Source organism: Eurytemora carolleeae, unplaced genomic scaffold (genome assembly GCF_000591075.1).
Source record: "Eurytemora carolleeae unplaced genomic scaffold, Eaff_2.0 scaffold439, whole genome shotgun sequence".
Classification (NCBI taxonomy): domain Eukaryota; kingdom Metazoa; phylum Arthropoda; class Copepoda; order Calanoida; family Temoridae; genus Eurytemora; species Eurytemora carolleeae.
This window is the reverse complement of record NW_019396473.1, coordinates 190,859-218,022: the sequence shown is the minus strand read 5'-3', so window position 1 is coordinate 218,022 and position 27,164 is coordinate 190,859. Positions and strand designations below refer to the sequence as shown.

The following is a 27,164-nucleotide window of genomic DNA, read 5'->3' as shown; positions in this document are numbered from 1 at the left end:
GACTACTATAGGACAGGTAATAAGAGCAATACTAGGACGTACATATATAAGGACTACTATAGGACAGGTAATAAGAGCACTACTAGGACATATATAGGGACTACTATAGGACAGGTAATAAGAGCAATACTAGGACGTACATATATAGGGACTACTATAGGACAGGTAATAAGAGGACTACTAGGACATATATAAAGACTGCTATAGGACAGGTAATAAGAGCACTACTACGACATATATAAGTACTACTATAGGACAGGTAATATTAGGACTACTAGGACTGGTAATATTAGGACTATTAGGACAGATAATATTAGAACTATTAGAATAATTAACATCATGAATGGTTTAAAGTAGGCAAAAAAAACTATACCAGCTAGAATCATACAATGGTTGAATTGAGATACAGGGAGAGGAAAGTAGTTATAACATTTATCTCATTGTATTTATTTTTGATAATGATTGACATGTGTATGATTGAATGAAAAGCTTGATAATACATGTAAATGTAAATATGCAGAAAAATATGTCGGAAGGGTTTAGAATGTTTTTATCTGGTGTGAAAGAAGCATGAAGAAAATATATCATTTATTTCCAGATACTAGATCATTCTATTCATAGCTCAACCACACCATGGATTTATAGAATCTTTGCCGCAACTAGGGGGGGGGGTAGTCAAGGGGGATTGTAGAAGAAGTATTTGTTAAGTTATAATGAGCAAAAAATCAACTAAGAGAATTTCTTACAAAAAGTTTGTTTTAGATTAATAGAACTTCTATTGAAAACATCTCAATACAATCTTAAAGGTTTGTGGGCGTAATTTCAAGTGACCCTTCATATTGTCGCATGTTGGAAAAAGTACTTGATCTCAAAGTCTTGGCCATGATTCCGCCAAAAATGATCTTCATTCTAGTGATGAGATTGGTAATACCTTGCTCTTATTTATTTAAACTCTGGTTTAGGTTCGAGCTGGCTCCGGGTACTGTGGAGGTAGGAGAGCTAAACAAATGGAGAGAAGAATACTTAAGGAATAGTTTTCAATCAATCAATCAGGACTCAATAAATAAAGTTTTAAAAAGGGGTTCTTATAAAATTTACTTTTATTCCTAGTATTTGGAATTTTTTTCTAATGTATAATACTGATTTTATTTTTGTATTGCCATCATCTGTTCTACAATAGTTCGTTCCAAACTTTATTTGTCCTTCACTGCTTTTGTTCTGCGATAATTTGTCCTACATTTCGTTTGTCATTCCCTTTTTTGTCCTACACTTCTTTTGTTCTACGATAATTTCTATTGCATTTCGTTTGTCTTTCCTTTTTTTGTCCTACACTTCTTTTCTTCTGTGATAATTTGTCCCACATTTCGTTTGTCTTTCCTTTTTTGTCCTACACTTCTTTTGTTCTACGATAATTTCTATTGCATTTCATTTGTCTTTCTTTTTTTGTCCTACACTTCTTTTGTTCTGTGATAATTGTCCTACATTTCGTTTGTCTTTCCTTTTTTGTCCTACACTTCTTTTGTTCTGTGATAATTGTCCTACATTTCGTTTGTCTTTCCTTTTTTTGTCCTACACTTCTTTTGTCCTACATTTATTTCGTTACGATAATTTATCTATACACTCATTATGTTTCTCCTTTTTTGTCCTACTTTTCATTTTTTATTATTATTATTAGATCATTTGTGTATACATTTCGTTTGTTGCGTTTCCTACATTACATTTCTACGATATATCGTTCTACACTCCATTTTTCTTCGCATAAACAATAATTTCTCCTGGCTTAATATTCAGTCTTCCCATACTAATCTCCTTGTTTGAAAATATTTGAAAATTTTTGAAAATACCTTTCAACCTTCATCTTGTTTAGTTTTTTTGCTGCTATATGTTTTTTGAGACTCAATAATAGATAAGGAAGTGATGCTTGTTTAGCTTGTTATCATGTAATTGTATTACTTCTGTATGCCGAGTCCATTAGCGCCTGATTCAATCAAGGTTCAGTCATGTGTTTGTTGTCTGAATCTGAATCTGAATTCTGAATCAATAGAAATAGTAGCATCTATCTTTCTATCTATCTCAGTATCCAATTAGTGTTATGAATCCTCCAATCAGGCGCTAACAGTAAATGTAAATATTTACTTCTACTGAAACTATAGTGGTATGTAGTATGTACAAAGGAAAAACATTTTTTTTTCCTTTGATTTGCGTTATTTTTTATCGTTATGGTCTTAATTAAAGATAAAGGAATTGAACCGTTGACACAAACTCAAATTTTCCTATATCCTATATCATTAAAACCTAATGGAGTAAACCTTTGATATTAGAATCCTTACTCCACACGCCTAGAACACCAGATTAGTAAAATATTTATCTAGCAGAAGTCATAGTTTGCAAAGATAGCGCGATTAGAAAATCAGAGTTTGTGGCAAAAACTTAATTCCTTCGCGTTACATGGAATCTATCTACACTGAGAGCCAGAAAACTGTGGAATAGGAAGACGACATAAAAGCAATATGGAATGCATTTGATGTTGTTCTAAAGCAAATAGCTTGACAGTAAGTTCTTAACTCACTTATTAAATGAAATGTGTCTGTTTACACTGCACAATTGCTGTGTCTTATGTTCATTGGACTATTAAGTGATAACTTGAGTCAAAAAGTTGAACGTCTATTCCAGAATTTTCTGGTTATCACTGTATTATATCTATGGTTTAATATTCCTTTGATCTCCTGGATTGATTAAAACTGTTTCTCCGGGTTAGGGTTTCAATATATCCCAGGTAGAGGATATGGTGAAGGACGTGTTCTCCAAGAAGGATAAGTCTGGAGCTGTAGATATATTTCAGGTTGGTTTAATAACATTCGTAAACAGTGGTTGTTTATACAACATAAATTTTAAAATTTTTAAAAATCGCTTATTTGCCAGTAAAAGTTGGATGACTGCCAAATAAGCGATTTTTTGTTGAAAATAAGAGATTTTTAAATTTCGAAATTTAAATTGTTGGGTTGGTAGGGGGGGGGGTAAGGGGGACATCTCTCCTTGAGAAAATTAAAGGGAAGTCCCCATTCTTGGAAATATGAGGAAATGTTCTTTCCTGAAAAAATAGACGCAGCTAAGAAAAGGGAGCAGCCCCTCTGTAGCTAATCTATTTATAGTTAGATTATAATTAATACTTTTATTTGAAGACAAATGTAAAGGGGGTATTGAAAATGTAAAGGGGGTATTGAAATTTTTCCAAGCCTCCTTTGCCAGTTCAAAAGTAAATAATTCATTATTCTCAAATACTCGGAGTAAACAGATGCAAAATAAGAAACATGAATATTTTCAATTAATCAAGATTAAGGAATCTATTTCATTAAATCATTTATTCATAAATCCATTATTCCATCAATCTATCCTATCCATCAATTTCTCTATCTATCAATCCAATCAATCCATCCAATCCATTAATCCATCAATACATCAATCCATCAATCCATCCAACTCTCCAGTAATTAATCCTTAATGAAGCATCCTCGTTTATTAGCTAAAGTTTCCGATCTCAGTGACGAGGTTAAAATAAGTTCAGTGATGTCATTAAACATTTTGATTACAACCGTCTTTAAAGGGACTGTCATTGTAGTTTGAACTGACCCTTTATTCAAATGAGCATGCCCGATAAACAACGGTACCTTAATTAATTATGAGGATACTATACCGTAAATTTTCTATCTTAGAAAGCATAGATTAGTAAAAATTAACAGATAGGACACTATAGAACAGATAGGACACTATAGAACAGATAGGACACTATAGAACAGATAGGACACTATAGAACAGATAGGACACTATAGAACAGGCTCACTCTCTTTAAAGAATTATAATACAGAGAGAGAGCCTGTTTACGCCGACTACTCGTAATCCCTTTGGGCTTCTACTTAGTGTTTTTCTTTCACAATAACCCTGAGGCAGAAGCCCAAAGGTATGACGCGTAGTCGGCGTAGAACAGGCTCCCTCTCTCTGTATTGTAATTCTACAGAGAGAGCCTGTTGTACGCCTACTACGTGTAATTCCTTTGGGCTCCTGCCTTAGGGTTATTGTGAACGAAAAAGACATAAGCACATATATATTATTTTAATTAATCTATGTTAAAAAGTCACAAATGAAAAAAACCTGATGTCTTTACAACTGGATGGTACAAATCTTAGAAATTTTAAACTTTCCTAATTGACACAGCAAAATTGATCGTTTTTAATATCTAAGGTGTACGACATCAGGTTGCAAAGATATTATTTTTTTTTTTTAAACTATGTTTTGAATTATAAATTTTTCTAGGTTATGGCCGAAGCAATGAATAAGAATAGAAAGAAGAACACGGCTCCTGGTAAGTAATAAATAATGATTCAAATTCAAAAGATGTTTTTCACTCCATAATTTTTTTACATTCATTTTCTGGGTTTTCTTTTTGTTTGTTTGTATCCAATAAACGCCAAAGCATCTGACACAAAGCTCACAAGGGAAGACCTATAGCCAATTTAAATTTTAAAAAAATTGCCTTAATATTTTATTTTTTAAGATTTTGAAAATCCACTAGTGAACATCTTAAATTTTATATAGAGAAGAAAAAAGGTTTACGTTGAAGTAACATTAAAAATTAAGAATGTCGCGAAGGCCCCGAAAGCCTAGTTTACATAAAACCCAATTATTTTGAAACTAGGATCTCAGTGTAAGGAGAAGGATATAAAGAGTGAAGGTCTGAAGGATCAGTATTCTCCAGCAACTATGCTGGCAGCTGGCAAGTTTAAGAACTACATCAAGACCATCAAGAAATCTGAAAACGGAAAGATTGAGGTCAGATTTTTTTATTGAAAAACAATATTAACGTTATTTCTTACAGTAAAAAAAGAAAGAACAAGCTTATAGAAAGAAAAAAATGAAATCTAAAGAAATTGATTTTCTAACCGGCCCAATGTTTTAAAATTTCTAAGTTTGAAATATCAAAGGCTCAATTCCTTCAGGAGATAAGGAAATGGAAGATATTAAAGAAAAGGGAAAAGAAAAGGTTGTTTAGCCTTTATTTGATTAATTTGTTTAATTTTAATACTTTAAGCTTAATTCGTAAAACATGTCTTAATGAAGCATTTAAGACTGCTATAAAGGTGGTATAATGAATATATAGAACATATTAGAAAACTCCTGGTAGGACTGATGTAAAGGTGGGATAATGAATATGGTAGAACATATTAGACAGATAGGACACTAAAGAACAGATAGGACACTATAGAACAGATAGGACACTATAGAACAGAGGTAGGACTGATGTAAAGGTGGGATAATGAATATGGTAGAACATTTTAGAAAACTCCTGGTAGGACTGATGTAAAGATGGGATAATGAATATGGTAGAACATATTAGAAAACTCCTGGTAGGACTGATGTAAAGGTGGTATAATGAATATGATAGAACATATTAGAAAAAGTCCTGGTAGGACTGATGTAAAGATGGAATAATGAATATTGTAGAACATATTAAAAAAACTCCTGGTAGGACTGATGTAAAGGTGGGATAATGAATATTGTAGAACATATAAGAAAAACTTCTGGTAGGACTGATGTAAAGGTGGTATAATGAATATGATAGAACATATTAGAAAACTCCTGGTAGGACTGATGTAAAGATGGGATACTGAATATGGTAGAACATATTAGAAAAACTCCTGGCAGGACTGATGTAAAGGTGGGATAATGAATATTATAGAATAGATTAGAAAAACTCCTGGTAGGACTGATGTAAAGGTGGGATAATGAATATGATAGAACTGATTAGAAAAACTCCTGGTAGGACTGATGTAAAGATGGGATAATGAATATGGTAGAACGGATTAGAAAACTCCTGGTAGGACTGATGTAAAGGTGGGATAATGAATATGGTAGAACATATTAGAAAACTCCTGGTAGGACTGATGTAAAGATGGGATAATGAATATGGTAGAACGGATTAGGAAAACTCCTGGTAGGACTGATGTAAAGATTGGGATAATGAATATGATAGAACATATTAGAAAAACTCCTGGTAGGACTGATGTAAAGGTGGTATAATAAATATGATAGAACGTATTAGAAAAACTCTTGGTAGGACTGATGAAAAGGTGGTATAATGAATATGGTAGAACGGATTAGGAAAACTCCTGGTAGGACTGAGATGTAAAGGTGGTATAATAAATATTATAGAACGGATTAGAAAACTCCTGGTAGGACTGATGTAAAGATGGGATTATGAATATGATAGAAAATATTAGAAAAACTCCTGGTAGGACTGATGTAAAGATGGGATTATGAATATTATAGAACATTTTAGAAAAACTCCTGGTAGGACTTATGTAAAAGTGGTATAATAGACATGGTAGAATGGATTTAGAAAAGGTTCTGGTAGAACGGATGTTCAAGTAGGATAATGGACTAGGAAGAACAGATTAGAAAGACTCCTGAGTGGTACGACGGATGTAAAGGTGGGATAATAGACAAGGTAAAACAGAGGTGGGAAACTCATGGCAGGACAGGAGTAAAGGTGGGTTCTATTTTAAAATCTCCAGGATTAGGGAATCTGAACCCTGGCAGAACCCCTTGCTAGCGCTTTTACAGTCTTTAGGAATTTAAGATATGAAAGTAGTTGAGTCTTTGCCACAAACTTGAATATTCCAGTCCCTTTATCTGGCGATGTAAACCTTTGATATTTCAAACTTAGATTACATGATCTAATAGAGTTTATAGTTTGAAATATCTAAGGTCTACGACATTGGGTTGCAAAGATAGAGGTATATATATTATAATATCAGAATTTGTGGGGAAAACTCACAATAACTATACTATACTATAGTAACTATATAATATATATATAAACTTTGATTATGATTATCTTTGAACATAAACAAGATACATGAAAGTGTTTATAAATTTTTGGCGCAAAATTTACTTTTCTTTAAATGTTTACAGGAAACACAATGTTCTAACTTGCCTTAAACACGGTTAAAATGGGGAAAACTAAAGCATTTGAAATTTATAAAAGTAGATCTATAAAGCATGAGTTTTCTCAAAAAGATCTCAATGAAAAAAGTTAGGATTAGCATTTTCTCAATGATTTTACTTATATTTTCAAACCCCACCAATCTTTTTCGGAGGCGATTCAAAAGTCTTGATTTTGTTGAGGCGCACTCTGTTTAAAGTACAGTATTTCTTGGTGTGGGAGGAAGAAAGGATAGATGAAAGGTTGGATATGTAGAAGAATGAATAGGAAGAAGGATGGATAGTTGGAAGGATGACTAAGTGGAAAGAGGGACATGTGGAGGGATGGATTAGTGGAAGGATGAATGGATTTGTGGATGGATGGATTAGTTGAAGGATGGATAAGTGGAAGAATGAAAAATTATGGGATGGATAGGTGGAAGGATGTCAAGATAGAATGATAAAAGGATAAACTTGCCCAGCATATCTTTAAGTGGGATATATTCTTTTATATTTAGGTTCGCTCCGGGTTAACTGTACCTACACCGATGAGTGAAAGAGGAGGAGAAGGAGGGAGAGAAAAAAGAGAAGGAGAAAAGAAAAAAGGTTCAGAAAAGACCGAAAAAGGAGAATCTGAATTGAGCGCTGATGAATCTCCTCCGTCCTACTTTGAAAGGAAAGGACGAGGGTCTAAGCATGAAAGAGCAAGAGAAACTAAATCTCTACCTGGCAGATCTCAATCCTATCCGGGGAAAGGAATCCTGGCTCCTTCTCTCTCAACTAGGTAAACACTATAAACTCAACTAAACTTGTTTTCGGCAGTTCTTTGTCGTTACAACTAAATGTCTACACACTTAAATTACACAAAGTTCAATGTATAAATCGTTTGTAATAACAAATAGAAACTGAAAGTAAAAATTACAATCATAATAGTAATACCATGTAAACTAAGCTTAAGTCTTTTAGATTTGTATTTCCTTCTGTACTCTTCGCTTAGAATCAGTTTTATTAGATTTCACCCGAGTTTTTTAGTTTAAAACTTTTCTAAACTTTGTCTAGTGCATCTTCCCTCCCCTTCCTCCCTTCTTCCCTTTTCTTCCATTCTTCCTCCCTTTTACCCCCCTTCCTGTCCTGTCTTCATATCTATTTAGGAGATATTTCCTTGTTCCTTGAAGATACTGTCTACCCTTCATTAGGAGATATTTCCTAGTTCCTTGAACATACTGTCTACCCTTCATTAGAAGATATTTCCTAGTTCCTTGAAGATACTGTCTACCCTTCATTAGGATATAGGAATTGAGTCTTTGGAACAAAGTAAAATATTTAAATCTCAATATCTTTAGAACTCGATGTTGTAAACCTCTGATATTTCAAACTCAGATTATTTGAAAATCAGAGTTTGTGTCAAAGACTCAATTACTTTCCTAGTTCCTTGAACATACTGTCTACCCTTTATTAGAAGATATTTCCTAGTTCCTTGAAGATACTGTCTACCCTTCATTAGGAGATATTTCCTAGTTCCTTCACAATAATGTCTACCCTTCATTAGAAGATATTTACCAGTTCCTTGAAGATACTGTCTACCCTTCATTATGAGATATTTCCTAGTTTCTTCACAATAATGTCTACCCTTCATTAGGAGATATTTCCTAGTTCCTTGAAGATACTGTCTACCCTTCATTAGGAGATATTTCCTATTTCCTTCACAATAATGTCTACCCTTGATTAGGAGATATTTCCTAGTTCCTTGAAGATACTGTCTACCCTTCATTAGGAGATATTTCCTAGTTCCTTTACAATAATGTCTACCCTTCATTAGGAGATATTTCCTAGTTTCTTGAAGATACTGTCTACCCTTCATTAGGAGATATTTCCTAGTTCCTTCACAATAATGTCTACCCTTCATTAGGAGATATTTCCTAGTTCTAAGATACTGTCTCACCTTTATTAGGAGATATTTCCTAGTTCCTTCAAAATAATGTCTACCCGTATCTCAGATTCACAATATTTTCCTTCAAACCTTGATTTTTTGTATTGTGTTGAATAAATATTCTTTATTTTCTACCAAAAAGTGTTAGTTTGCTGTCGCAGATCAAATCTATATTATATGTTTAGAAACCTGAATATAGATCTAGGAAGAGCCCTGAGATCAAATCTATAATATGTTTAGAAACCTGAATATAGATCTAGGAAGCCCTGAGATCAAATCTATAATATGTTTAGAAACCTGAATACAGATCTAGGAAGCCCTGAGATCAAATCTGAACTTATCGGGGCTGCAATCATCCCCTGTTCTATAACACTTAAGGTAAAAAGTTTTTATAAAAATCATTCAATAAAATTAGTTCAGAAATTGGAAAAAAGAACTGGTCACATTTTCTGTCTCTCACATGAATAAAAATTAAATATTATTGTTAGCATTGTTGAAAAAACTGTTAAAAGTTAAATCAATGTCAGAATGTAAAATTTCAGCTAAAGGTGAAAGGTTAGATTTTCGCCCTCCAATAGTAGAGATAATCGTAACGTTACCAGTTATAAGTGGAAAAAAATGAGAAAAACCTTGCAAGATGCTCGTTAAATTCTCCCATTGATTGTTCTAACCTTTGTTTTTTCTCCTAGGTTACTTCTGAACTGGACGGACCAGAATTGAAAGTAGGGTCTGGAGAAGCTAGAACTAACAATCTTTCCAACAATAAAAGGACGGATCAGGGAGATGATTCAGAGAAGAGCTCCTGTAAACCCAGTAGTTTAGGTTCTGTTACTAGAACATCTAAACTATCTGCTCTTCAGGTTGAGCAGACTGGGAACACTGGCGGATGGATTTAGAGATAAAATGTTTTATGGGAAATTCGGTTAAATCCCCGGAAAAAAACATTTGTTTTTTTTCAAATCCTTCGTTTTCATTTATCTTAAAAAAATTTAAATCTCCACATGGGTGACATTTTTTCTTCGAATTATTAAGATTTGATATTATAAATACTGGTGAATTTTTGGCAATTTGTCGTTATAGAAACATAATTAAATTTTTTAATGCAAACAAATCTAAGGGTTCTTTTTGTTGGCATCAAACCCTTTCAGGTGCTTTTCCAGCGAACGACAATTGGAAAATAAAATGTAAAAATACGAAATAGCTCAATTAATACAATTTTGTCCAATCCAATATTGTCTGACCAAATAATATGTAATAGCTACTTCTATACAAGAAAATGCTTATTTTAACAAATCAAAATTTTCAGGACTTACTTGCGCCTGAGAATCAAATCTAAAAGAAAACAAAATCGAAAGCATTTTTTATTTAAACACGTTTAATCCTCAAAATTGTATTTAAAATCTTTGTAATTTTTAATTGTAAATCCCAGTTTATATTAAAATGAATTCTATAAAATTGATTTTATATCTAATAGGTGTAATTTTCTATATTTGAGCTAAAGTTTACCAAAGTAAAAATAAATATTTATATATGGTGTAAACTATACTTTTAACAACCTTTATAATCTACAAAGAGATTGATTTGAAACTATCATTCATCATGTTTATTTAAATATATATAACTTCAATTCAAGGCACTGGGCACAGACACAAAGGGAGTTTTGGATAAAAAAGTTGTCAAAATTGCAACAGAAAACAGAGAAACATTTACCAACATTTTTTCAATATCAATCGCATATTTTTCTACCATTTCCTCTTTATAAGCGCTATGGATAGAAATAAAATTAGTAGAGATCAAATCCAAATTTAACGAGGATTCCGTCTATATTTCCTTGTTAGACAATTTATTTCATATATGCAGTGTGCACTGTAAACTGGGAGAGCTAAATCCTATTCCTGCTTTGCTAGATCATCATAGCACCTAATATTGATATGATTCGTCGAAATATTAAAATACTAGCCTTAGAGGGCGCAACGCGCCCATCTTCTAAATTAATTGTGAACATGTTCTCTTTGTGTACATCGTAAAACAAAACAAAAATAACTCGCGGATTTTCACATAAAAATTTCGTGGATTTTCAAAAATTTAATGAGGATCGAATTTTGATAGAGACAAATATTTGAAATTTTAATCATTAATAAACCTTCCCTGTGGTCACGTGATGTCCCACAAAAAATTTGGGCCCGATCGGTTCAGCTGTTTTGACGTTTATTGGATACAAACAAAGAGACAAATAAACAGACAGACAAGCCAAATTTATATATATGAGTGAGATGAAATCTAAGTTCGTAATATCAAAATTACAGAAAACATTCTAGATTTTAATCAATTTTTACGAAAAAAATGGATATAAAATTTTCGAAAATGTTCGTTTTGGAAAATTTATGGTAGTTCAAAATTAAGAACAATATTTCTTTTTTATTCTATTTCTAACAATGTTCTGTACACATTACCGCAAATCTTGCTACATTGACGGTGGACAATATATATTTTTTCTTTCATATTTTAAGATGCAATCTGCATAAACAAGATAATGAAAATCATACTTTTGTTGACCTAGAATCCTTGATGTTCGTAGTTCACTCATGCCAATTCCCCCCTTCCTCCCCATCAACAAATACCAGTCCCCCGACTTCACCCCCCTCCCCCTCCAATTTAATATTTCCCCCCTTCCCTCCCTAACGAGTAAAGTTTGAGGTTATGGAACATTTCTAGAGAAAAGAACTCTGAACATTAACTTGAATTCAGACTTGTTCATCACACCAGACTACAGGGTGTATCTTGTTCATTACACCAGACTACAGAGTATATATTGTTCATTATACCAGACTACGGGGTGTGTCTTGTTCATCACACCAGACTACAGGGTGTATCCTGTTCATCACACCAGACTACAGGGTGTTTCCTGTTCATTACACCAGACTACAGGGTGTATCTTGTTCATCACACCAGGCTACAGGGTGTATCCTGATCATTACACCAGACTACAGGGTGTATACTGTTCATTATACCAGACTACAGGGTGTATCCTGTTCATTACACTAGACTACAGGGTGTATCCTGTTCATTACACCGGACTATAGGGTGTATCCTGTTCATCACACCAGACTACAGGGTGTATCTTGTAAATTACACCAGACTACAGGGTGTATCCTGTTAATTATAACAGACTACAGGGTGTATCCTGTTCATTACACCAGACTACAGGGTGTATCCTGTTCATTATACCAGACCAAAGGGTGTATCCTGTTCATTATACCAGACTACAGGGTGTATTATCTTCATAATACCAGACTACAGGGTGTGTCCTGTTCAAGATACAAGACTACAGGGTGAATCAAGCTCATTACACCAGACTACAGGGTGTATCCTGTTCATTATACTATACTACAGGGTGTATTCTGTTCATGATACAAGACTACAGGGTGTATCATGCTCATTACACCAGAATACAGGGTGTATCCTGTTCATTACACTAGATTACAGTAATTTTAAGATTGCACGATATGATTAGATATGCGTTTGATATTTCACAATGAGGCGATTAATAAACATCATTATATAACACGCAAAAGGCGTTTTTACTTCTTTCTTTTACATCCACTTTAAATTTTGTTGTTGAACAAGAGAGAAGTATATTCCTCACACTGCACTACAGAAGTGGTTCAAGCAATCATACTTAGTTCAGCTGCTTCTTGCCCCATCAAATCCACTTTAAACCAAGAGAGAAGTATATTCCTCACACTGCACTAGAGAAGTATATTCCTCACACTGCACTACAGAAGTGGTTCAAGCAATCATACTTAGTTCAGCTGCTTCTTGCCCCATCAAATCCACTTTAAACCAAGAGAGAAATATATTCCTCACACTGCACTAGAGAAGTGGTTCAAGCAATCATACTTGGTTCATCTGCTTCTTGCCAATCCTACATCAAATCCACTTTAAACCAAGAGAGAAATATATTCCTCACTGCACTAGAGAAGTGGTTCAACCAATCATACTTGGTTCAGCTGCTTCTTGCCCATCCTACATCAAATCCACTTTAAACCAAGATGTGCACCGCCACACGCAAAACTTAAGTTACTCCTTTTAACTTAAGTTAGAAACTAAACCGTTGCATTTTTTAAATGTATACATCTAGGGCTACAAAAAAGTTGCAGTAAGTTGGGGAAGTAAAACCAAAGGCCAAGGCGTTGCGACACATTAGTCGAAGGTGTCTATAAAGTTGATGACTAACTTTTAGAGTTGTCTAAATCTCAGTTAATCCACTAGTTATATATTGCAGAACTATTTGAAATATAACAAATCGATTTGGATTTAATGGATTTTTTAATGTTTGAACGTTTTTAGCGACCTTTGATGTGTAATATAAAACAGTTTTGTATGCACTTTGCTAAAGTGTCATTCTTTCTGGTAATTATTTTTTTATTTATAACAAATATTTCAAAACTAATATTTCTATAATTCTGACTGGATATAAATTAATCTCCTCTAGGATTTTTTTAGATTCCTAAAATAGAATGAACGTAAGATTGTATCTTATATGCTTTTTACCATAACTCCTCTTCGCAAATATTAAATTTAACCTTCGCTTCCTGGCTAGTTTGTAGTGACAAAAATTGATCGAGACGATTTAGCAATTTAACTTTTAATTGATTCAAACAAAACAAGAGAATAATTAAAGGGACTGAGAAGGAAAAATGAAAGGGGGTATGGAATGAAACCTGAGAATCTCAGGCGTTGAACGATATATATAAGATATCTATCTAATGCTTCTGACTCGAGAAATTGATATAAAACTGTGTCAAATTTATACGAAAATTCATATACATGCAATTTTGTATAAAAGTTGTAATATTAAACAGATCATATTCAACAAACGGAACCAATCTGAAAACGACGATATCCCACAGAAACCTGAAAATCTGAGGTTTGCTCCTGTTATAATTATAGTTATAATTGGTAATATTATTACATATTATTTTTTATTAGATATATTTATACTGTATTTTGGGTAAATATATTTATTATATTCCTTGCTCTATATTTTCTGCAGACAGATCTATATATTACTGAATATACTGTGAAAACAGATATTAAAGTTAGTCCAGATCCAGAATAAAGTTAGAGACAGTTCATTCATCATTTCCTGGGGAGTAACCATCCTCAGCCTTCAGGACTATACATATACAATATTTCCTGGACTACTATACATATACAATATTTCCTTAACTACTATACAATATGCAACATTTCCTGGACTACTATACAATATACAATATTTCATGGACTACTATACAATATGCAATATTTCCTGGACTACTATACAATATACAATATTTCCTGGACTACTATACATATACAATATTTCCTGGACTCCTATACAATATACAATATTTCCTGGACTACTATACATATACAATATTTCCTGGACTACTATACAATATACAATATTTCCTGGACTACTATACAATATACAATATTTCCTGGACTACTATACAATATACAATATTTCCTGGACTACTCTACAATGTACAATATTTCCTGGACTCCTATACAATATTTAAAATTTGGTGATGGTGATGGACCAAACCTCTGTAGAGTAAAAAAGTAGATGTGAGTTCCACATTTATTGAAAATATATTTCGGTCTGGGTTGACCCTCGTCAGTTCTAACGATATAATAACCATCAAAATCGGTAAAAAAAAATAAAAACAATTTTACGTTAAAAGTCACAAGAAAATAAAGAAACAAAAAAGATTATTCAAAATAAAAATTTGGGCTGTCAAATGGACATAAGGGAAACGCACTCAGATTATAAAATGGAAAAAGATAATTTGCAAATATTCACTTTAAAAAAAATGTTTTAAGACAATTATAATTCCTTGAGATTGTTTCTGTCACAAAGGTTAAAAACAAACTATATACAATATTTCCTGGACTACTATACAATATGCAATATTTCCTGGACTACTATACAATATACAATATTTCCTGGACTACTATACAATATACAATATACAATGTTTCCTGGACTACTATACAATAAACAATATTTCATGGACTACTATACAATATACAATATTTCTGGACTACTATACAATAAACAATATTTCATGGACTACTATACAATATACAATATTTCCTGGAGTACTATACAATGTACAATATTTCCTGGACTACTATATAATATACTATATTCACTGGACTACTATACAATATACAATATTCACTGGACTACTTTACAATATACAATATTTCCTGGACTACTATACAATATACAATATTTCCTGGGCTACTATACAATATACAATATTCACTGGATTACTTTACAATATACAATATTTCCTGGACTACTATACAATAAACAGTAGTTCATGGACTACTATACAATATACAATATTTCCTGGACTACTATACAATGTACAATATTTCCTGGACTACTATACAATATACTATATTCACTGGACTACTATACAATATACAATATTCACTGGACTACTTTACAATATACAATATTTCCTGGACTACTATGCAATATACAATATTTCCTGGACTACTATACAATATGCAATATTTCCTGGACTACTATAAAATATACAATATTTCCTGGACTACTATACAATATGCAATATTTCCTGGACTACTATACAATATACAATATTTCTTGGACTACTATACAATATGCAATATTTCCTGGACTACTATGCAAAATACAATATTTCATGGAATACTATACAATATACAATATTTCCTGGACTACTATACAATATACTATATTCACTGGACTAGTATACAATATACAATATTCACTGGATTACTTTACAATATACAATATTTCCTGGACTACTATACAATATACAATATTTCCTGGACTAGTATACAATATACAATATTCACTGGATTACTTTACAATATACAATATGTCCCAGTCCACTTTACAATAATTCCTGTACACTTTCCAGTACAATATTTCCTAGAATACAATACACAGAATACAATATTTCGTTGACTACTATACACAATATACCATATAAATTAAATATTTGTAATGTTTGTTACTGTATTGGTTTGATAGAGCTAAGCAATGTATTGTCTATTATCATGTTTATTTATATTTTCTGCCACCCCACCTACTCGTCCTTTCGTCCAGGTTCCCCCCCCCCTGTCACTAAGCTATGGGGAAAATTATGAAAACCTGGCCCCCCCAGATTAATTTTCCCTCACGAGGATTATACTTTTCTATGTGATATTTATATTGTATAAATTCTAATCTTCGTGCAATAAATATTTGATTTGATTTGATTTGATTTGATATAAATTGGACTACTATTGTGTATAACTATAGCATAGTTTGTATGTAACTGCGATACAGTTTGTATGTAAAGGGGCATAGTGTTCTTTAAGAGCAAAAAGTTTAACTTGGTATTGCGGAGCAAATTGAAGAGCGTGCGTGAGGGTGATTGTAAACAAGTTTCCGTCAAATAATATCACTCCGTCCTGATGAGATATTGAGGATTGTTTAAAGACACACCCTGTATAGCTAGTGACATCTTTTCAATGCGTAGTAACTTTTTTCTGTTAAAGTTATTCCATTAACTTCTTTTCTCAGACCTTTCTGTATGTATTACCTAGTTCGATATAAATTTTCATGAGTGTTCTTTCAAACCTATAGACTGTACATTCAAGAACGTTTAGCTACCTATTTTACTGTTTATTTATGTTTTGAAAAAACCCGCAACTCGCGACAACTTTCAACAAACGGCAGCAAAAAGCCAAGCAAAGAAGGAGAATGCCATTTGAATTTATAAAAGAGGTGTAACATATGTATCAATTACCGCCATCATTAAAAGGTTTCTGAGATATCGATGGTTCCAAGAGATACACACTCTAGATTTTTAATTTGGAATTTTATGACAATTTGGCTCAAATTGGCAAAATTTCTAGTAAAAAAAGTTATATCCATCTTAATCCTTTATTCTTCCATCTTCATCCCAATCCTTTAATCTCTATCCTTTACTTTGCCATCTTAATTTTAATCGTGTATCAATTATCCTTCACTCTTCCATTTTAATCCTAAATCTTTATTTTGTACGCTTCCATCTTAATCCATATCCATTATCAATTATTCCTCTTTCTATATCTTTATCCTTTACTCTTCTGTCCTAATCCTAATCCTTTATCCTTTACAATCTACACCTTCCATTTTTCCCATTAACTCTTTACTTTTCTTTACTCTTCTATCTCCATACTCTATAAACCTTTTCCTTAATTCTTCTATCTTCATCTACAGCTCTTTCATCTTCATCTGGTATATCCTACTTTTGCATTTACATTACACAGGGTGTGTCATACAAACATCTTATCTCACCAGGACAAGGAGATATGTTTTGATAGAAACCTGTTTCCTGGTCCCTCCTGGTGTTCATGGAAATCTCTTTCATTCTCAGGGAATTTGAAATGATATTTACCTCTTTGTTTGGTCCTTGGTGCCCGTTTGGTGCCCGTTGTTGTGAGTTGTGGGGTTCTCACAACATAAATAAAGAGTAAAATAGGTTATTAGACGTTCTTGAACGTACAGTTTTTATGTAACGGTCGCATAGTTTATACATATACAAGTACAACGACGATATATTGAGTACAGTATTTGTATAGTTTTTTTTGTCACGGTCACATAGTTTGTATATAACAGCGATATAGCTTTATGTACGGGCGGTATTGTTTTTACGTAACGGTCGCATAGGTTGTACATCACACAGATATAGCTTGTATGTAAAGGCGGTATAGCTTTTATGTAATGGTTGCATAGTTTGTATATAACGACGATATAGTTTTATGTAAAGACGGTATAGTTTTTATGTTACAGTCGCATAGTTTGTATATAACAGTGATATAGCTTGTATGTAAAGGCGGTATAGCTTTTAATGTAATAGTTGCATAGTTTGTATATAACGGCGATATAGTTTATATGTAAAGGTGGAAAAGCTTGTGTGAAACGGCGTTATAGTTTCTGAATAACAGTGTTATGGTGTGTGTTTAACGGTGGTATAGTTTGTGTTTACTGTGTAGCCTTGCTATAGGTTTTTTTTGTAAAGACTGTATAGTAAGTGTGTAATGGCGGGTATAGTTTGTGTGTAACGGTGGTACAGTTTGTGCGTAAAGATGGTATAGTTATTGTGTAACGGCGGTATAGATTGTGGGTAACGGCGGTATAGTTTGTGTGTAACGGCGGTATAGTTTGTGTGTAACGGTGGTATAGTTTGTGTGTAACAGTAGTATAGTATGTGACTTGTGTGCAACAGTGGTATAGTTTGTGTGTAACAGCGGTATAGTTTGCGTGTAACGGTGGTATGGGTTGTTTGTAATGGTGGCTTAGTTTCTGTATAACGGTTGTATAATTTTCGTGTATAATGATCCCATAGTTTGTATGTAACGGCGATTTAGTCTGTATTTAACTGTTGATTGTGTAAAACGGCGATAGAGTTTGTGTACGTGTAGTTTCTGGGTAACGGCGGCTGTATAGGTTGTGGATAAGGGTGGTCTAGTTTGTGTGCAACGGCGGTATAGTTTGTGTGCAACGGCACGGTATAGTTTGTGCGCAACGGCGGTATAGTTTGTGTTCAACGGCACGGTATAGTTTGTGTGCAACGGCGGTTTAGTTTGTGTGCAACGGCACGGTATAGCTTGTGTGCAACGGCGGTAGAGTTTGTGTGCAACGGCGCGGTATAGTTTTTGTTCAGCGGCACGGTATAGTTTGTGTGCAACGGCGGTATAGTTGTGTGCAACGGCGGTATAGTTTGTGTGCAACGGCGGTATAGTTTGTGTGCAATGGCACGGTATAGTTTGTGTGCAACGGCAGTATAGTTTGTGTGCAACGGCGGTACAGTTTCTGTGTAACGGCGGTATAGTTTGTGTGCAACGGCAGTATACTTTGTGTGCAACGGCGGTACAGTTTCTGTGTAACGGCGGCGTATAACGGGTGATGGTTGAAATGGAGAATAAATTAGTTTCAAAGTTTCCTCGGGAAATCATATTAAATCTAAAATCTAATAAATGTTTAAAGGCTCAGCATCAAGATTATTTTCTTATAAATGTTAAAATCTAATGTATACCATTATACACCACTTTATTCTGAAAACTGCAAACCCTGTATTAAAATACACCCTGTGTCATGGTTCACCCTGTAATACAATGCATCCTAATTATATTACACCCTGTAATACGATGCACTTTTTATTATGGTAAACCCTTTATACCTTCTATTATTTTTGGTTTTATCATTAAATGCATGGTCTACAAAGCCTTTTGTTTCTTCTAGATATATGCTTTATATCGAATAATGTTAGATTAGACGGTTGTTTAGCATAATAATGATATTCAGACTAAACACAATCTATATATGTTATAGGGTCATTCAAAATCATATTCAAATGTTGTTTTGAATTACTCTTGTCAATTTTTCAGCATTTTTCTTTAGACGGGGTTAGAATGCGTAGATCTACTAAAGAGGAACAGAAAACAGATGTGTTTTCAGCTATTTGAAAATACAACAGTCAAAAATAAAGTCACTGCTCTTTATTGTTAAAATTAAAATTAAAAAATAATTTTTTTCCCGACCTCGGCATCCCAAAAAATTAGTTCCTTTTTAGGATCCAAATTTTAGACAACCCTAAAATATATATTGTATAAATGTTGGTATTAAAGCCAACAATAGCTTAACCAACTCCTAGATGTAGAACATTGTGCCAAATTAAGACAGATTTTCATGTCTGATATCTCTTGTTTACATATTAATACAATCAATGTCTTGCATAATATGCATGTTAAAGAGGCCGGATTAGAGAAAGGACATTATATACTTTTCCAACATGCTTTCTTCAAGTTAAAAATTGATAATAAGCACGTCCTAGCCGCACATAGCACGTCCTAGCCGCACATAGCATATCGTAGCCGCACATAGCATATCCTAGCAGCACATAGCATATCCTAGCTGCAGCACATAGCATATCCTAGCAGTACATACATAGTATATCCTAGCAGCACATGGTATACCTAGCAGCATATAGTATATTCTAGCAGCACATAGTATATCCTAGCAGCAAATAGCATATCACCGCTTTGGGAATTATTTCACTGTGCGTTTTTGACTGTTTAGATTTTAGATTTTAGATTTAAGTCACAGTTTTGGATTTTTCTGCAAACTTTGCAAATCTTGAAAGTTTGCAGAATTTAAATCATGAATGAATAAATGAGGGTCACTTATTCTAGAGTCCCTTATTTTAGAGTCACTTATTTTAGAGTCACTTATTTTAGAGTCCCTTATTTTAGTCACTTATTTTAGAGTCCCTTATTTTAGAGTCCCTTATTTTAGAGTCCCTTATTTTAGAGTCCCTTATTTTAGAGTCCCTTATTTTAGAGTCACTTATTTTACAGTCACTTATTTTACAGTCATTTTGTGTCATTTTAAAATATATCAGAAATCAACTAAAGTAATTTTGCCTGACAATTTTTTTTTCTTAATTTAAAATAAGGAATTTAAAAACTTTAAGACTAAGAAGTGCCATAAATGGCTTCTGTATATTTAATAAAAATCTGAAAGAACACTAAGGGGCCACAAAGCGCTAATAATTTCTAGTTATTGAAAGATGCATGGTTTTTTATCACGGCAAGATATTAGTTATTAATATGATGATTACTTTTGGGTATTGATGCGTTTATTTGGATAATGTAAATTGGAAAATTAATGAATACAGATAATATAAGAGTATTGTGTCTATACATCATATTATATATTATACCAGCTGAAGGACCCGACGTTGCCCGTGGTATTTAAAAAATCGATTTTTGAAAAATAATTTTTTTAGCCTATGTTTGTCCCAGGGTACCCATGGGTTCCCTCAAAAAATGTCAGCCCATTCGGTCCAGCCGTTCGGTCGGCTATAGAGAACATTTTATTATATAGATATGTATATTGTATACAAATATGACATAGTTGTGAAACTCTTGTGCAATTTATCTCATGATCAATTTCATTTTCGTAGAGAAGCTAGAAGTTAATCATATTAAATTAGCTATTCATTATAGGTTTAAAGTTTAATTGGTTTCCGGATTTTCAAAAAAAATATCCCTACATTAATTATTTCAGTTTAAATGAAAAATTAATGTGTGTCCGAGTTTAATGAATTTAAGCCGCCGCGTCTCAAATCCCCCAAAAACCGGTTTCAATTGAGCGCCGGCTTAAATATTGAAAAATTAAATACAGTTTTAAGTGGAACCATTTATGTTTACACCCCGGCTTAAATTTAAGCCGCGGCTCAAATTCTTTAAATTCGGCCTCTGTAATGAATTCTTTTCATACTTAGTAGTGAAAAAATTAAACCTGTCCTCTAATAAAGCAATAAACCTGTTTCCTAATATATTAATAAACCTGTTTCCTAATATATTAATAAACCTGTTTCCTAATATATTAATAAACCTGTTTCCTAATATAGCAATAAACCTGTTCCCTGATTTAGCCTTACACCTGTTTCCTCATATAATAATAAACCTGTTTCTTAATCTAGTACCAAACATGCTTCTTAATATAGAAATAAACTTGTTTCCTAATATTGTAATAAACCTGTTTCCAACTATAGAAATATCCCTGTTTCCTAAAATGTAATAAACCTGTTTGAAGCAGTGCTGACCTAGATACAATAAATATAAATATATTCTACATAAAAACAAATATTTGCTCTAGAGATATATTTTATCAGAAGTACTCCACGAGACTTTCTTGTCAATATATTTTCTTATATCAAGATTAAAAAATAAAAATATACTTTTTTACAACGGTACCCTTTTAACCTTTGTGTCTGGAAATTTAGTGCCTAGAAACCGCGAGTGTAACTAGTATGGAGTGTGTACACTGTAACATCGAGTTCATTTAAAGAAAGGAATTGAATGTTTGACACAAACTCTGATTTCCGAATTCCTATATCTTTGCTACCCAATGTCATATACCTTAGATATATCAAACAATGATTTTCGTTTGAAAGATCAAAGGTTTACACCATCAGGTTGCAAAGATAGAGAGCATAGAAAATACTTTAAACCGTTCAGAATATTTTGAGCAGATTGCCTTGAAAATCGTTATAATGATATTTGAAAGAACTCGGGCAACTAAATTATGTTTGTCTTTATGTGTGTACACTGTAAATACTTAAAGATGGATGACTGCACTCTACTAATAAGATTATTAATGGCGGGAAATGTTTCTCTAAGTAGAAAAAGAGTAAACAAGTCAGGATCTATCTATCTTTTTTCTAGTCACAGATCACACAGATAGGACTGAGATGTTACCGTTCTCAAAGTATAGAGAGCCAGGTCCGTAAATATAAGTTTTGTTAGGGGGGGGGGGCAGTTTGCGACACAATAAACAGGGGGTGGGGGGGCCACAGGGTTAACAACTTCTAATTTTACAAAAATAGCTTGGGAACCCATCTTTCCCTGGATTTTTTTTCTATCAATGTCACCCCACTCAATAAAGAATTTTAAAACCAAGCTAAGAGCATTCCCGTTGTTCTACTGAGTTCCCAAATAAAAATTAAGGCAAATCGGTCCAAGGGTCCATGATCGATCATCTAAACATTTGCATTTTTTGACAATGATGGATATTGGATATTTCTAAAAAGTAATAGGCATTTAACTCTGGTAAAAAGTTCCTAGGATTTAATCCTAAAGTTAGACAGGATTTAATCCTAAAGCTATACAGGATTTAATCCTAAAGTTAGATAGGATTTAATTCTAAAGCTAGACGGGATTTAATCCTAAAGTTAGACAGGATTTATTCCTAAAGTTAGAAAGGATTTAATCCTAAGTTAGACAGGATTTAATCCTAAAGTTAGACAGGATTTAATCCTAAGTTAGACAGGATTTAATCCTATTGTTTGACAGGATTTAATCCTAAAGCTATACAGGAAAGCTATACAGGATTTAATCCTAAAGCTATACAGGATTTAATCCTAAAGTTAGACAGGATTTAATCCTAAAGTTAGACAGGATTTAATCCTAAAGCTATACAGGATTTAATCCTAAAGCTATACAGGATTTAATCCTAAAGTTAGACAGGATTTAATCCTAAAGTTAGACAGGATTTGTTCGAAGAGTTTGAACAATACTAGCTCCGGTAGCTCCCGGCTTATCGTGGTCAACAGCTCACACCAAACGTAAGTAAGATTGAAATATTTTATGTTTTCAATTATTACTCCTCTTATTGAAGAGTTAAAGAGATAAAAAACAATTTCTAGCATATAACCGGATACATTTGCTTTTATCATACTTGTGAGTAAATTCAAAACTAGAGGAGCTACAAGGTCACAATGTTGGACCAGTAATATCGCATAAATTTTACCTTCTCTTAAGTTCACATTGACCCCCTTTACAGGTTTAGGGGGGGGGGGTAATCACCCCAAAAAATCCAATTATCTCAATAATCATTACTCGTTATTTTTAAGACTCTTTTTTTACTTTCCTAGAACGATCATCCTAAATTTGAATATGAAAATGAGCAATTCTTTGACAGTCCCAGCTTTCATTTGATAATATTAAACATGAACAATTCAGCCAATAGAAGAGATTGGGTTTTAAATGAACTTTATTTCAGTATTTTTCCATATTAGATAGATGTGTTGTAGAGAGAAATCTTTATAAATTATACTCCAAAAACTCTATTATGCTGCATAGGTTGTACGAAAGTGAAAAGCAATTTAACGGAAAAATTAGGGAGTTAAAAAAAGAATTCCTTAATAAGGCTGAGGAAGATTATGAGGGGGAAATGCGGGAGATGGCAATGATGAAAATAGGGGCTTGGTGGGGTGGGCTGGGTTTAGGGGGAGGGGGGGGAGGGGTTGAAAGGATGTGTAAATAACCGTACTGTACTGTAAACGAGTAAAATGTTCAACCAACCTCAAAATTACAAATATTAGTTCTTCTAGTTCACAACACTAATTTTTTTACATTTTCTGCTCCTGTATTTAGCTCTAGGTACTACTCCTGTATATAGCTTTAGGTACTGCTCCTGTATTAAGCTCTAGGTATTGCTCCTGTATTTAGCTCTTAATAATGCTCCTGTATTTAGCTCTATGTACTGCTCCTGTATTAAGCTATAGGTACTACTCCTGTATTTAGCTCTAGGTACTTCTCCTGTATTAAGCTCTAGGAACTACTCCTGTATTTAGCTATAAGCACTGCTTCTGTATTAAGCTCTAGATACTGCTCCTGTATTAAGATCTAGATACTGCTCCTGTATTAAGATCTAGATACTGCTCCTGTATTGAGCTCTAGGTACTGCTCCTGTATTAAGCTCTAGGTACTACTCCTCTATTAAGTTCTATTTACTGCTTCTGTATTTTGCTCTAGTAACTGCTCCTGTATTTAGCTCTAAGTACTGCTACTGTACTAAGCTCTATATACTGCTCCTGTATTAAGATCTAGATACTGCTCCTGTATTAAGCTCTAGGTACTGCTCCTGTATTGAGCTCTAGGTATTGCTTCTGTATTTAGCTCTAAATACTGCTCCTGTATTTAGCTCTAGGTACTGCTCCTGTATTAAGCTCTAGGTACTACTCCTATATTTAGCTCTAGGTACTATTTAGCTCTAGGCACTGCTCCTATATTAAGCTCTAGATACTGCTCATGTATTAAGATCTAGGTACTGCTCCTGTATTAAGCTCTAGGTACTGCTCCTGTATTAAGCTCTAGGTATTGATCCTGTATTTAGCTCTAGGTTCTGCTCAGACTTCATCAACTTTATTTTTATCACCCTGTATCACCAAACGATATTTCTCTTTTAAGTATTTAGAGAAGTGTGATGTGAAGCTAAATGTAAAGTATATGAATAAAGTATATTAATCTCTATGTATGTCTGGTATTACAATATATCTAAACCTTTCTTGGGAGTAAATGAACCGAAAATAATGATACTGGTGTCCCAGGCTCTGGGATCGTTAATCAACCCTTTTATACCTTAGCTGGAAACTTTTAAATAGACAGAATAAGTTAAACTCCCTTAGCTCCACGCTACCATGAATCAATATCATCTTAATATGGTGGAATTTTGATATGGACCAATCTTGGAATATTTAATTTGACGAACTAGCTACAGAGTGTCCCAATAAACATGGGAATTCAGTGACGAATTCGATATCGTCTTTATAAATAACTCTTAGATTTAGAATAGTGATACCTAGTGAGAAAGCTGTTATCTGTAAGAGTTTCGTCTGATATGTTCACATTTTGTTTGTTTATGTTTTTACTGCAAACGGTTGTACGAGGGGGGGAGTCCAGAATTCCTCAACGAGTAATAACCGCCACCCAAATATGTTTTGCGGCAAGCGCGCTCCTCAATTGGTAATCTCCACCACCTCAAATAGTAATCAGCCCAAAAAAGCATAACATTAAATCGTTTATTTCTTAGAAATAAGACCATATTGACCTCAGTTAATGGCCCTATGGTGTACAATATTGTTAAAGCTTTCTTTATTGCTCCTTAGTTTCGAAAATACATCTATAAATATGCCACACTAAGCACTAGAAATATATTACGTTTTTTTAGTTTCAAGTTTCGCTTTAAGAATGTTTGCGTTATTTTCCTCTGAATGTTTTTGTTTTAAACTCCTTATATAGAGAGGAAACTTTAACCCATTATTAGTGGACTATATACTTCATTTTTAGTAGGCCGGGTGGGATGAGACTAATTTTTCAAAATTTTATGTTCTTTCTATGCATATAATTAGTTTTGTTGTAGATGTTGAACTCGAGAAGGTGAATACAAAAATCTAAACACTGTAAAGGTTTTTTGAAAATATCTATTAAATGGAAATGGATATTACTTTGCGTGGGATGAGATAATTTTTAGTAAACAGGCAGCCCGACCTTTTAGTATCTTAACGCCAATCATGAAATGTAGTCATTAAATGAGCGAATTGGATCTAAGATTCGGCTAAAATGAACGGTTTTGTTTCTCAGTTTTTGTTGACCAAACAAATCTTAAAATAATTTGAAAATTTAGTTTAAATCAATACAGATGCCATTAAACCCCGATAGATGTCGAAAATTGTGTAAAAGTGCATTAAATTCAAATCACAGAAAACAAAATTTTACGGTGATTACCAATTGAGGTGGTGGAGATTACCAATTGAGGAGCGAGCTTGCCGTAAAACACATTTGAGTTACGGGTGGCGGTGATTACTCGTTGAGGAACTCTGGACTCCCTCCCCCCTCGTTGTACTTAGTAAAACAAGAAAATTGCAGTATACAAACAGAGGAAACTTGTCCGTCTTTACTGTTCATCTTGCGGAGACATTATAGACACATCTTTACAGTCTTTTACCGTTTTCATAAAATAAACTTTAATAAAAATATTATGGCTTTTGAAATTGTATTACATTGATAATTTATAACTAAGATATCCAATTCGTCACTGAATTCCCATGTTTTTTGGGACACTCCGTTTCAACATTTACTATTATATAAACTAATAGTTTAAGTCCCCGGCGTTGGCCGCGGAATTTTTATAAATTTGAAAAATATATTTTTTGCCTTTTACCTTACCCCCGTGATACTCATGGGTTCCCTAAAAAAATGACAGATAATTTGGTCCATCCGTTTAGCCAACGATATCTAACGTACAAAATTATATATATATATATATATATGTCAGTGGAAAAGTTCAACCAATTATCTTTAGCTGAACGCGTCGCAAGAGAAGTGGTTCAAATCTGTCTGCGGTTCAACTACTTCGCAGCCTCGCTATTTATTAAATCTGGTCCCCGGGTTATTTTAGATGTTATACGATCCGCCCAATGTTACATCCGTCCTACGATACTTTGGACTTACATTCACGTGGTTTTCAGCAGCTTCTAGCTGTTGTTGATCCGATGAACAGTATTTCGGAGACACTTCTTTGAAAAAAAAAGTTAGTGTATCCGACCTAGTGAAGGTCAGTTGCACAGTGTTCGTAAGTGTCATGGTTGCATGCACTTCTGTAGGTCGGATCTGCACAATTTTTGTAAAAGTTGTAAAACTTTACACCTGAATGCAACAAGTGACCGTGAGATGTCAGTCAAAAAACATTACATGAAACCATAGCATGGCGTGCTGGGACACTATAGGCCTGCTCAGCCTATACCAGGTAGAGTGTATGAGCAGTCTGTGTAGTCTGTGGAGTGTGGTTTAAATGGTAGAATTTTTAACAAACTGGTGAGCAAATAATATT

General features: G+C 33.5%; 1 protein-coding gene across 1 annotated transcript in view; it reads left to right on the top strand.

Moving 5' to 3' along the window:
* Positions 1-10,287, top strand: part of LOC111703933 (transient receptor potential protein) — a 40,935-nt gene extending 30,648 nt beyond the window's left edge. The window contains exons 16-22 of the mRNA XM_023476030.1: positions 963-1,028; positions 2,759-2,842; positions 4,312-4,360; positions 4,694-4,827; positions 7,497-7,762; positions 9,202-9,286; positions 9,598-10,287. Of these exons, the coding sequence (XP_023331798.1) occupies positions 963-1,028; positions 2,759-2,842; positions 4,312-4,360; positions 4,694-4,827; positions 7,497-7,762; positions 9,202-9,286; positions 9,598-9,804 (891 nt within the window). The 3' untranslated portion in view covers positions 9,805-10,287. The remainder of the gene's footprint in view (positions 1-962; positions 1,029-2,758; positions 2,843-4,311; positions 4,361-4,693; positions 4,828-7,496; positions 7,763-9,201; positions 9,287-9,597) is intronic.
* The last annotated feature ends 16,877 nt before the right edge of the window (positions 10,288-27,164 follow it).